The sequence below is a fragment of the Rhopalosiphum maidis genome, chromosome 1, assembly GCF_003676215.2.
Source record: "Rhopalosiphum maidis isolate BTI-1 chromosome 1, ASM367621v3, whole genome shotgun sequence".
NCBI lineage: Eukaryota > Metazoa > Arthropoda > Insecta > Hemiptera > Aphididae > Rhopalosiphum > Rhopalosiphum maidis.
The window spans coordinates 36,611,791-36,626,300 of NC_040877.1; the positions used below are offsets into that span (position 1 = coordinate 36,611,791).

At 27.5% G+C, this 14,510-nt stretch overlaps 1 protein-coding gene across 2 annotated transcripts; it reads right to left on the bottom strand.

Annotated features, from left to right (window-relative positions):
* Positions 1 to 1,441: 1,441 nt before the first annotated feature.
* Positions 1,442 to 14,203, bottom strand: LOC113556280 (UDP-glucose 6-dehydrogenase). 2 transcript variants are annotated; one of them, XM_026961142.1, is made up of 10 exons: positions 13,896 to 14,203; positions 6,910 to 7,085; positions 6,705 to 6,842; positions 4,553 to 4,717; positions 4,128 to 4,325; positions 3,909 to 4,056; positions 3,703 to 3,797; positions 3,422 to 3,625; positions 2,146 to 2,301; positions 1,442 to 1,734 (listed from the first exon to the last, which is right to left on the bottom strand). In XM_026961142.1, the coding sequence occupies exons 2-10, from the start codon at positions 7,066 to 7,068 to the stop codon at positions 1,606 to 1,608; spliced, it is 1,392 nt and encodes a 463-aa protein (XP_026816943.1). In that variant the 5' UTR covers positions 7,069 to 7,085; positions 13,896 to 14,203; the 3' UTR covers positions 1,442 to 1,605. The 2 variants fall into 2 exon arrangements, with proteins under 2 accessions (XP_026816943.1, XP_026816935.1); XM_026961134.1 differs by having other exon boundaries at positions 1,443 to 1,734; positions 6,910 to 7,093; positions 13,896 to 14,201.
* Between the last annotated feature and the right edge of the window lie 307 nt (positions 14,204 to 14,510).

Here is a 14,510-nt window from a genome sequence, read left to right on the forward strand (position 1 = left end):
TTAGGTACCTTTTGTATAAAAATTAATATTATGTTGTAATAATTATTATTATTTAAAATTCTATTAATTTGTTAAAAATATAATTGTTAAAAGTATGCCCAAAATAGATTTATTTTAATCTGTTTATATAGTTTACTTCTAAAATATGTTTTAATAATGAAATGACATAAGATTGAATTTATATATGTTTATTTTATACAATAAATTTTTCTAAATAGTCTTCCTATTTAGAATGAATAATTCTATTATAAATTCTAAGCTTTTGAATAAGATTGCTTGGTAAAATGTATAAAAAAATACATATGCAATAAATTACATTAACTATCTAATTTTATAAAATAATTCTAAAGCTGATGACTTTAGTGCTATATATTTTTTAAAATAAACCATTTTTAAAGATTCATTTTAATTTATGTTTATGATTTAAGTGAAATGTAATAGTCAATAAATGTACTGAGTGTAGCTGCTATTGCGTTTTTGTAATTAATAATAATATTGTTAAATTGTGAATATTGTATTGTATTGTTACCTATTAGTTAAGTTTAATTTTACTGTTATTCAGGTCAAAATTTAACATTTGGACAAATCAAAATAATTTTAAAATCTTATTATATATATTTTTTATTTTAAATTTTCTTTATAAAACAGAATATTCAAAATGTATGATATTTTATTATTTTAATAATAAATCACATGTTATTATGGTTATAAACTGATATTTTTTTTTATGTATATAAATTTTAGTTTGATGATGTTTTTTAAATTCTGGCTATTTTAAAATAATGTTAGATACTTACCAATTTTTTTTTGCACATAACAGAAAACATTTTGGTATGGTGACATATCAAAATATTTAAGAAAGTTAAATACACTTCCAAACTAACAAAAACATTTAGGTAAAGCAATAAATTTTTTAATTTAAGTGTATAACTTTTAATACCATATATTTACTTGCCTGGGTTTGGTATATTTCCAGTCATAACATAATAGAAAAACTGTTACATAATATGTATGTTTTAACAAAAAAATCCACCATTGGCTATGTGCAAAGTCTTATACGAACATAAATTTGCCCATAAATATAATATGTTATTATTTTTTAATACTATAATCAGTGGTATATATATATATATATATGTATTATAATTGTTATTAGGTTTTTATGTTTTGCCCCTCCCCCTCATGAAAAATAGTTCCTGCGCCACTGACTATAAGTAAGATATCTAAAAATAATTTTGTATATAATTTATATTTAAGTTTTTCGTGCATGGAATTATTTTTTTCTTTAAATGGTAATAAATAAAAGTATCCATCTATATATAATTATAAAAATTCAAAAAAAAATAGGTACAAATATATAAGTATGTAAATTTTACATTGGTACAATATATCCTAACTACATTTATCAATTAAATTCTTATGTTATAAATATAAGGCCATGTATAAATGTATTAAAAGTTTATTCTAGATTATATATAAGTTATAAGATATAAATATAAAAAAAATATAAATATATTTATTATTTACTGATATTTTCTGGTAGTGGCAAGAATACCTAATTGATATGGTTGAATGGAAGACAAATTAGGCAATATTTTTTTTAATTCAACGTTTTCCAATTGTATGAACTTGAAAACCGATTGTAGCCAAAGTTTCATGGTTCAGAATCTTGCGACCATCAAAAATAAATGCTGGTTTTATCATATGTTTATAAATTTCTTCGTAATCCAAGTTCTAGAATATAATAATATATTATTCGACAACAGATTTCTAACAAAAATACTACCTAGGTAGTGTACACTTAATGGATACTTTTTATATATTTGAATATTTAAATATAATATTTTCCATAAGAAATAAATGAGCATTTCACATTAAAACAAGGTACGTGATTTCTAAATATGGAATATTAATTTTTAAATAGTAAATAGATATGTAATTATGTTTAACATAACAGCTATAAAATATAATTTAACAATCTATAAATCATAACAATAAAGAACTTAAGAAAAAAATTATCTATTGATTATTTGTATAATTAAATTGAGTAAGTACATGTTTATAGATTTTATATGTACGTATTGCTATGTGAAATTAATTAGATCAGTTAATTTTAAATAAAATAATTTTTTTTTAAGAAATTACCACAAATTCGTCCCATTCAGTGCATATTACAATAGCGTGTGTGGAGTGTGAAGCTTTGTATGGATTGTCGTGAATTTCGATAGACCTAATTACGTTTTCTGGATTATCAGTAACATATGAGTGCGTGAGATCTTTTTTGATTTGTTCAGGTTCCACCTAAGGTCAAAAACTCATTTTAATAAACATATTATTATGTACAGGATCATTAGTATCCGAAAGACAAAACTTAGGTACAAACAAATTCATCTAATAATTTTTAAATTAAATATATACCTATGTCATAAAATTATTTGGTAGGTATTTATCTTATTTATTACCTAATAAGTAATTATGTGAAATGTGAACTAATATATAACTGTGATTTGTAGATGGCAGATACAAATTATTGTAACCGTATTCCTTAACTATAACAAAAAAACCACCCAAAATCTTAAACAAGCCTCTGTCGCTTTTGTAGAAATGATTCAATCTGCAGCTGAACTATCATCATGTCGCACACGAGTAAAAATAATTTCTCAACATCAAGCCATCAAACATTATTTTGGATAGACATATCCACTCCCGGACAACATCAATGTACTTTTCAGGCAACAAAGATATAAAATTGCAATTTATAGGTTACCCCAACGATAAGCGGATTCTTAAAAATTTAACCAACAAACTTGGGTCTAATACTTGACAACCTTCTCACTGCCTAACTCCCCCCTCACCTTAACAAGCGTAAAGTACTCAATTCGAGACTTCGCCTTTTCAGACCATTTCTCCACTCTAAGCTCTCCTTAAAAATCAAACGATCATCTACAGTCTACATGGCTTTTCTAAGATGGTACTATGGCATTCCACTCTGGGGCTCAGTCAAAACAATACAGCCTCTAATTTATATGCCTACACGTATCATCAGGAATTCCCTGTAGGTACATCACTAATGATACGCTACATAAAGACATTTTTATTCCAACTTTAAATAAACTTCATAAGCTCATCTAAAAGAAACACATAAGACTTTCAGTACTCACACAAATCCTATTACCACTTCATCCAAACAAATTGCAGGTAACCCACTTAAGATTAACGACCTTCTCTTTTCCAAAAAATCATTAGATATCCACGGGGTGTCGCCAATGAACGATTTCCTAGATATTTTACAATGATCATTAGAAAAAATCTATAAAATTATCGTCTTCGTCAAATGTTAATTTTTCCTTTTATATAGAATTTCATATTTTATATAGGTATATTTGACTATACAAATACAACTATAGTTCTTTCAACTCGCCTTCGGGTCATATATATTAAGTTTTGCTCCTTCGTCAAGTAACGTCTTAGCAACGTGTATTGCAGGTGACTCACGAGTATCTCCTGTGTCTTTTTTGAACGCAAATCCAAACATTGTTATTTTTTTACCGGTGACCGTATTAAACAGTGATTCAATAATTTTATTTGAAAATCGAGATTTTTGATAAACATTCATGTCTAGTACCTGCAAATTAAAATAAATTATTTCTATTTTATTTATTATAATAAAATTAATTAAGTTATAAATAGAACAATTGTTACTTGTTGCCAATAAACAGCTACTTGTGGAAGATTTAAGCATTCACATATATAAACTAAATTAAGTAAATCTTTTTGAAAACAACTGCCTCCGAAACCTTTAAACATATTTGTGTTTGTAGACATAGAATTGTGATGAACAATTGAAAACAAATTTAAGTTTTCAAATCAAATACTAGGAAACAAAAATTCACTCAAATAATATTTACCAACTGACGCTTGTAAAAATTTGGGTCCAATTCTGGAATCAAGACCTATGCCTTTAGCCACCTCACTGACATCTGCCCCAGTCGCTTCACATATTACAGACATCGAGTTAATACTAGAAATCCGTTGAGCAAGAAATGCATTAGCCGCCTATGAACATAATAATTTTGGTAATTATTAATAGACAGTGTGTTAATATACCATACACGATTTTAATTTACTAGTTTGGTTAGTTCCGAAGACCAAGTGTTTGTCCTAAGGATCTTTGCTTCGGGTATCCAATTCAAATAGACTTTACTGAGCTCCTTAAAAGCCCATAAGCCATCGGCCGTCTCTTCGTGCCCTATAAGAACTCTATCAGCATTTAACAGGTTTTCAACAGCCACGCCTTCAGATAAGAACTCAGGATTAGATAATACCTATATTAACAAACGTACATATTATATAGTTAAAACTTCCATTGTGTAATATTTAAGTTTCAGCTCAGCTCATACCTACAAGATAAAACATTTCTAAAGCGAATAAACGAATTGTGTTATTTATTATATATTTACCTTGTAAGCATTAAGGTAAATTACAGCCAATAAGATAGTATAATAAATATATTGAATCATCTACTAAATATAATGTATATGTATTAACTTACTTGAAATTTTACATTCGGCTTATGATTAGCACTTAAAATCTTTAATATACTTTCCGCTGCACGTACTGGTACTGTACTTTTTTCCACTACTATTTTATCACTAGTTGAAACTTGGGCAATAGTCCTAGCACAGTTTTCAACGTATGTTAAGTCAGCAGCACGTCCCTGTAATAAATAGTGAAAAAAGATTAATATCAAATAATGTTTTATAATTAAGAATTATCAAAATAAATTATTATTTTTAGTTAATGTAATAAATAATAATGACAAATTATTTATTATTTTAAAAGAATTTAAAATTACTTAGACATTTTTTATGTATCTACTAATCTACTATTCTTTTGCTTAATAATCATATAAAACAGTATATTGAAACTAGATTTTAAATTTATAATAGAATATAATTATATTTAATTTATGTTATACCTTTAATGTATATAACTATCACATATTTACATTAAAATTAAAATCAATACTATTAGCATATTCAAGATCCATAAGTTTAATTCGAGTTGGAATTGTAAATCGTTTTTTATTTAATTTGCTGACTACGGTTTTTACTTTATAAGTCTAAAAGGTTTAAAGTACTCGCATATTCTCAATTACAATAAAGTATCATAAAAATTTACATTTCATTATTCAATAAGCAAAAAATGCATGTAGTAAATTTATTTTAGGTACCTTATATGTAAATTTAAATTTTATCAATAGATGTTATACGCCAATCATATTTTTAATTATGTGATGACATAATTTTTTATAGACAAACAATTCAATGAAGAAAGGCTCGTTGGTACTTTTTGGCTGCGCCAAGTGTGCACCCTTATTAGTTATCTAGGCACTTATTGTTTTTTATTGTTTTCAAAAATACAATATTATATATTTATACATAATAAAAATAAAAATAAATAGTCTCCCAAAATCGGACCATTTGTAAAATTACGCAAAAAAACAAAAATTAGTGGCAACGTTAGATAATAAAGACGAAACTTATGTGATGATTACATATTTTTTGAGTGTGCATAAAAATGTTTAAATGTTTAACTTCGACTACTTCGATGGTAATAACTTTTGATAGCAAATTTTATAATTGCTATAATTGTCATAGTTTTAAATGTACCTATCTATTTAGAAGAAAAAAAAAATAGGCAAAAAGAAACTGAAATAGGTACTTATATCAGTTGATTCATAATATGATTATAGGATATTCTATTACTGTAATTATTCAAATTTGAATAACCCTGGGAACTAGGAACTTATATTCGTAATTTACATATAACCTTTAAACACACAACACATATATATATATATACATATTTCAGTATTATATTAACTATATATTATTATTACCATCTTTTAGACATGATATAATTTTTAAATTGTATGTACTTTTTTGATAGGTATACGTTAGAATTTTTTTCTTAGCAATGAAGTTTGACAATTGAATACAAGTAACATATAAAAAATATTGAAAATACATGTTTAACAACTTATTTTATAAGCGTTAAAATTTAAAACTTTGTTGTCCAGTTTATTTGAAACCAAAGAATCCTGTAATGATTTCTCCCTAAAAGATTATTGTTATTTTATTATTATTTAACAATAATTATCATAATAGTAGTAACTAAACGTTTTACCTACTAAGTACTAATACTTCAATTCTAATTTTCTATACAAAAATATTTGGGCTCTTAAAATTATTTATTTTCCGTTTTAAAATGTTGTCTCTTTTTTATGAATACTAATACATTATTTTTTCTATCAAAATATTTCAAATTTTAATTTAAAGTTCATCAAAATTTGTTTTCATTGCATTTAAAAAAATTTGAAAACACATATGCACAATTTTTTTTTTAGAAACGTTTGAAATTCAAATTTTGATGTAATTTAAAAGGTAGGTACTTCAACAAGAAATAACTACTTTTTTAGTTATTACTTATTATGTTGAAATTCAAGGTATATACCAATCTTAAGAATTTACAGCTTTTCATAATCACATACATTATAATTTTTTCAAAACATTGAATTTAAATTTACATATATACAATACCGTAACTTACTCAATTATAAGACACATTGATATGGCTATTATAATATAGTTGAGTACACACCTAATCGTATTTTTATTGATATAAATGTACACGCTACTTACTTTGCCTACTCCAAATGTTTTTGTAGGAGTATTTACAGAAATAAAAATTAAATCTGCCTCTTGGATAGATTCTTCGATGTTTGTAGAAAAAAATAAGTTTACATTTCTTCGGTTCTTTACAATATCATCCAGTCCGGGCTAGAAATAAAATTATTATGAGTATAAATATGAAAAATGCAATATACAATTTAATATGTTAAATCACTTCGTAGATGGGTAATTTTTCTGAATTCCATTGGGATATACGTTGAGCACTTATATCTACAACCGTGACTTTTATATGTGGACACTGCATTGCTATTATACTGCATGTAGGTCCACCAACATATCCAGCACCAATACAGCATATTTTTGTGACTGCCATACTCAATTTATGTCAACCTGTTAAACTTAAAACAATCGCCTTAAATTAAAACACAAACACCAATTCTCTATAACTGTTGTTTTATCATGTTAACTATTGTAGTTAACATAATAAAATATTTGAAAAGATACAAAATAGTAACAGTTTAAGAGAACTTTAAAAATTTAAAAACTATTTTGATTTTTCATTTGTGCAATGTGAAGTGTTATGTAGGTATTGTTTATAAAGACTAAAATAGTGTCGGAACTTGTTTCAGTTTTGGAAAATTTACTATTTTTATGGAGTCACCTGTATACACCAACCATAGTGACATAGCCTTTCTGATTGTTTGCGTATTATTATAATATATTTCATAAATGCAAATGTTAAAATAGAAAATGAGGTTTTTTTTATAGAAATAATTTATATTTTTACTATTTTATTTGTTTGATATTCATGACAGTATGATATAATCCTATAATGAAGGTAATTTCAAACTATAAAAAAACAATGACTGTATTATAATGTCATCATCCTTATTCCTCGAAAAAATCGTAACTAAATTGGGTGTTAATCAGGTATGAATTATTTAATTATATTTTCTATAATATTATTTATTCTATTATTGTATACTAATTTAATATTTATTGTTTAACTCAGTAAACAATTAACATCAAGCGTTTTATATATTAGTATAGGTATCTAACTTATTGCTCTCATTTGAATCTCAATTTTAAATTAATGAATCATTGCAAAATTATATTTAATTCGACATTTGTTTTTAGTATAGGTTCCTAATATAATATGAACAATGAACATAAAATATAAATAAACACTTATACTTATATTATAAGTTATGAGATATAATATAAAAACAAAACGTTCATAGAAGTTTATACTTTTAAATGCTACACCTACACAATTAAAAATAAATATCATTATAAAATTGTTGGTACACATATTGGTTATTCTATTATTTTAAATACATTAGATTGGTAGAGTCGTAAACGAAAATTTGATATCTTGATATGAATTAATTATTAAAAGGTTCTATGTTACATTTTTTCCTTTTTTTTCATTTTAAAAGCATACAATGTTTACAATTATATGAATAAAAACTTTTTTTTATTATTGTTCAATATTTTACAAGACATAAGTAACTATAAGTCGACAATTAATACTTTTAAAGTGGTTTTTTAAGATACTTATATTAGATAACTAGTCAAGCATATATCCACATGTATTGACGTGTGCCGCTGTGTTGATTTGTATAATGTACTACTAGATTATATTCTTAATTTCTTTTTATTTATACAGTATATTAGTATTCTATAAATACTGACTATCGTGCAGCAACAACGTACCTATATAATATATACATATACACATATACATTACATACATGGATAAATTTGTACGGAAATGGAAATAGATAAAATAATTGGATGTTTTAGTTTATAACTTATTAGTGATTACTTTATTAGTATCCAGTTTGGTTCGTGTTGTAAAACGATGTCGCTTATATTATTTCTATTATTACATTGTAGTAAATTATATATAATTACTAGAATTTTCTAGAAGAGCATAATAAATATATAATAAGTTTACCTATTACCTATGTACATGTATAAAAATAACAATAAATTATTTTATGTATTCTAAATGCGATTAATCACTGTGTATATATACTTGAAAATTTTCAGAAAAATAATGATGAAGCGATTTATTAATTAAATATTAATTATTCATAAAAATAAATACCACCTAAACAAATTTGCTTATCTATAATGACGTTAACATTATATTTTTACTATACAATATTTTTGTAAGTGAGAATGAGTGAGACACAAATCATATGATACATGATATATTACGTATATATTATACATAACAGAAAGCTTGAAAGTTACAGAATGTAAAATCGATAAAATATATGCATGCAAGTATAGTATAGGTGATAGGTAGTAGGTACACATGAAAATTAGTTACACGACAGCAGATAAGTAATTAAAATATGTTTAAAATAATAATAATATGAATGGCAATAATATGAGTTGGGATACATAGAATGAATTTCTAGTTAGGTTTACTTTAAATCGAAAACACGTAGAAAAATATGCAATTCCTATTATAACTTCCAACTTCTACGCTAAATAATAATATAACACATAGCCACATAGGTATAGGTATTTATTAATTTTTTTTTATAGAAGTAATTTTCATCAAAATATCAACTAGAACACAAGTAGCACTGCAACAGTGTATACTCTTAAATTATATATACTCTAAAAAAATCACAACACAATATAATAATAATATGCCATAATATAAACTATTATATACAATAGTATTATACATTTATAGTTTATACATATAAATAAGTATTATAAGTGCATAAATCAATCTGAGTTTATCTGTCAATAAGTGTGCACGTCAGTTTGTTCGCATCCTGTTCTCTATCACACGCGCTCTTGTCTACTCGATATTCACCGTGTGAATTATCGTGGCTCGTATACGTTTGGTATGAAAGTAGCAGAAGGCAAGCTAAAACAACAAGACTCTAACAATTCAAAACGTCATTTATCTTTTTTCTACGTCTATTTCTTCAAGACCAAATGATAAAAAGCTAAATAAAACATTCAGTTCTCGAAACCGTTAGGTTTACCATCTTTTACCAGTCGATAAAATCCCAGATGAAAACGCATTATTTGAAATAATTTATTTCCCGCCTATGTAGGTTTAAAAATTTTAGAATCTCGACGATAGTTATTAAAGTTTTAAGAACATTATCCAGTATTTGTGGTATTATTCAGTGGCGCAGATCGTCGGTGTATATTTTTCCTGTTGTTGCCGCAACATATTATATTATATCATGCGGTAGATATGTGGATAATATATTAACAGCTAGGGCTCAGAAAATATATATGTTCATAGTATTTAATATTTAAAGACTAAATTATAAGACTATTGCAGAATGTGTATACTAGCGTGACCTTGTGGGATAAATATAGCCAACAGGATTTAGCTTACAACACTAACTTTTTGGGACTTCATCGTCACTGATTTAAACGATACAAATTCCGAACATCAAGCTTAAGTTAAGGATTGTAATTAAGAATTTCGTTATTTAACGCTTAGCTCTCTAGATTTAAGATAAATTAAATGAACTTGGACTATGCATACGTGTTACAAATATTTAGAAGAACAAATTAATTATATAACTAACGTTCGTATTAAATTAAATATGTTTACATTCAATTATAAATATAGGTTATATACATACTATAATAACGTGCCATACCCCCGTACCGCATACAAGGTAAATGTATATTATGTTTAATAAATTTATAAATATATAATTTACCTCAAGACGTTTAATGCCTTTTAAATAAATATTTTTAACTACAATAAAAATGTATTTTATAATTGTAGTTATGATGATAACAAATAATACAATAATACTTAGATACTATAATACAACATTATACTGTATTATATTATACTTGATGGTATACATAATACATTAATCTATAAATGTATACAAACAATTTAAATAGTTTCACGGTAAAGGAGGAAAATGTATTCTTTTTAAAACAATAATTCATTATAATATAATAAAAACCAATGTTAAATTATAAAATTAATTTATATTGCAGAAAATATATAGGTAATCGTTATTGATAGACAATTCACAATTAAATATTAATTTTAAATAACAATATTAATGGGCGTTTAGAGTAAAGAATAAAGACTATAATGATTGATTACCTCTAAGCTCAACTACAAAATCAATTATACATTTGTAGACATAAATATTTAACTAGTGGAAACTAAAATAATTTTTAAAAAAAACAAGGATTATGGTATAACGAATTGTGTGTATAAATAAAATTTACATAAATTCAAGTCTTAGTGAAATTTTAATAGGTATAAACTATAAGTAAAATAAATGATCACGAATTATGTTGGTAGAACAGGTAGGTATTACATTTTTTAAATGGCTTACGATTGCAAAGATTTTATATACGTTTGTAGAATATATTGTAGGTGTTTTTGTGGTTAACCATAGTAGACAGTAGTTAATGGATTTAAAATTAAATTAATTTAAAAATTAAAACAAATATTTACCAGTAATCAAATACATTTTTTTCGTTGTATAATAAAAACCTAGGTACTTGTTAAATAATTTTAGTAACTGGGCTTAATTAATTAGCTAATTTAAAGTTTCTAGACTCGGTAGATTCCTGACAACTTAGTAATGAATCATAAAGAAAAATACCGACCGACTTATTAATGAACTTGTCTGATCTACCGATGGATGATCACAGCTCATATACAATGTATCTAATGTGTAGGTGTGTAAATACTGCATAATATATAATAGTGTATATTATAGTATCTTTAGTGGAATTTGAAGAATGAAGGACTACAAAAATATACAAATATACAAATTATAGATGTGGCAGAATTATAGAAGTGTGTACAACCACAAAATATCCATAATAATATTAATTATTATTATTAATATTACTTAAGAATTAATTATTTTAAATTAAAGTTAACCTCTTGAACGAAATTTTCATTTATTTTGGTTCGCTTTGAGCAATTCTAAATCTGCAAATTCGAAATAAGTATTAACTATAGCTTAAATATTTGTATATTTGCATTTTAATTATTTCTTAGTAACCATTATACGTTATACTACTTAAATTCTAAAATCCTACATCTTTAATATTATACCTACACTACGACTATACGATATATTTTAGAAGGTACGTGTTTACTTACGCATTAAAGAAAAATAATGATTTCTATGAAATATAAAAAACATTTTTCATTTTTTTCGTACATTAAATTTGTATCATTTACTACAACTACAGTTTATTTTAAATGTCTGTTAGTTTTATGCTGTACAAATTATTTACTTTAAATTATGCTCATAGCGATCCTGATACATACATTGGGATCACATAGGTACTATTGATCTATTGTTTAAAGTCTTAACATGCCTATATAAAAATAAGAATAATATACCAATGTGTATATTTCAATATTTTGAAAAATTAAATAATGATCAAAAAAATGTGCAACGAAATGGTTGTGAAGAGCATAGTTCAATAATAAGAATCCACTAAACAGTATGTAGGTATACAATTATTCAATACAATCACAACCTGTATTTCTGTTACAGGTTTGAAAACAGCTAAAGTATTGTTAGGTGATAGACATTTTCTCTCGTCGTAAATGGTATAATAAATCTCAATACCTGGTATTGGTACATAATAATGCATACGTCATACATACATACATATTATATTACATATTATACATTACATACTTATATATAAATATATATAATATACCTTTTATAATATGTTTGGTGCTAGCTACTATCTGACAAATGGCTAATGATAATGCGTGTACTTATAATTATATAATTACGAGATGAACATTCCAAACATTAGATTTAAAAATCGGAAATACACCGTAGGTAAACAACGAAACCAAATATATGTTATACATTTTTTACGTAGTTTTTGTTATATGCAGTAAAAACCAGCGGTATCTCGTACATCAACATTATTGATTCATAATATGAATATAATGATACATCCTAATTCCTAATGTACTTAACCAACCGAGGAATGTGAACGTTTATTATAATATTAATTATTAATTATTTTTAACGCTTTTACGAGAAAATATCGAAAACCGAGGTGTCATCGTCGTCAGACCAGCACACCGGTTAGTGAATAATTCGTATGACGTAATGATAGTAATACGATCCGTTCGACGAGCTAACTAGACGAGCTGGATTCGCACGAACTGAACAAAAATCACATGTGTAAGACGAAATGTATGCATATTATGTATGATTTATTTTAATATAAACTATCCTGAGTCGTGATACATCACACTGTACTCATTGTAGTAATAGTTAAATGTCATAAATTAATAATTTTTTCGACTAACGTCACTACTCAGAAAATCGCTAGGTATATTCATATATAACTATTATAACTATCTATAATATTTACAAGTGCCTATACTTGTGACAAGCTGGTGCCTATTCATAAGTACGCGGCCTCAAACATACTCATGATATCGAGTCCTGGATAACACTCGTCACTCGATGTACTATATTATATTATAATGTGGTTCATGATCCACACAACCGAGTTTATAACAGCGGCCGTGTCGGCAAGCACCTCGTGGCTCTTACAAACAACTCCCGAGTCCCGTAACGTTTATAATTTTGCCTTTTTAAAATTTGAAGGATTTACTGAAAAGTCAACACTCGACACAGATACGTATTTAGTTCTCCGGTCGTTGATTCTCTGCAGCAGCAGGTAGGTATAAGTAATACGCTCGTCCTGTAGCAATGAGATAACACGCGTCGTTTCCGAACGAAGTACCATCGAGGTACCTACTCAAATGTACTACTTAACTACGCAAATAAGGAATTAGAACAATAATTTAAAACTATAGAACTTAATGCTAGTGTTTATAGTCAATATAGTACGTTCAATTAATAACGCCTACGCTATACTACCTACGACTTATATACGATACACGACGGACAAAACTATCGCCGAACAGGGTGAAATAATAATTTAAAAAAAAAACCGATTCCATCTGAGGACGATTTTCGCGGGGGACTCGCCGCGGGAGGGTAACACAGACGTTTGACCGTGATAAGTCTATTATTATAACACACACCCGGGTCGGTATAGCCGGTGTACCGGTCGTACGCGCACGTATTATATACACGTTATGTGTAACTCAAAATAATATAAGACAGCAAACGCGCGTACTATTAATATCGTTATACTCGGGCAAATCATTACCGTGGGACATGGGTGATATATTGACACGTCTTGGCGTATTGGACCGGCGGAGTGATAACGTCGCTGGCGGACAGTGTGATAGGCAGCCGGCGTTTGTAGCAACAGAATAGTGCAGCAGGACAGACCGCCGTGCGCTTTATCGATCTACGGCGCCGCGCGCGCGCGCACACACACACACCAACACACACTCAAACAAACACGGTCGGACACGGTAACGCGAACGGATCGACGAACACGCACACAGTGGTACGGTCGGCGGCGGCGGCGGAGACACGGTCGTCGCTGCGTAGTACACCGGAGTCGACGGAGGTACACGAGCTGATCCGGCGGCGGCGGTGGCTGACGTGGCCGCGCGTTGCCCAGGCTACACAGTGTTGATGTTTTGGTGGGGGGAGGGTCGGTCCGCGGCCGTTGACGCATACCGACTACCGGTCGTCGCCGCCGCCACTCAGCCAGTTGCCACGCTGCCTGTTTTGCGTTGATGTGGCACGTTGTCGTCGTTACTTAGAACGTCTCGAGTGTCATGATATTATTCATTATTATGACGTTATACCTTAGAGTAGGTAAAAAATATTCCCATACGAGAAATAACCACTATTTCTGCTACTGCCGTAC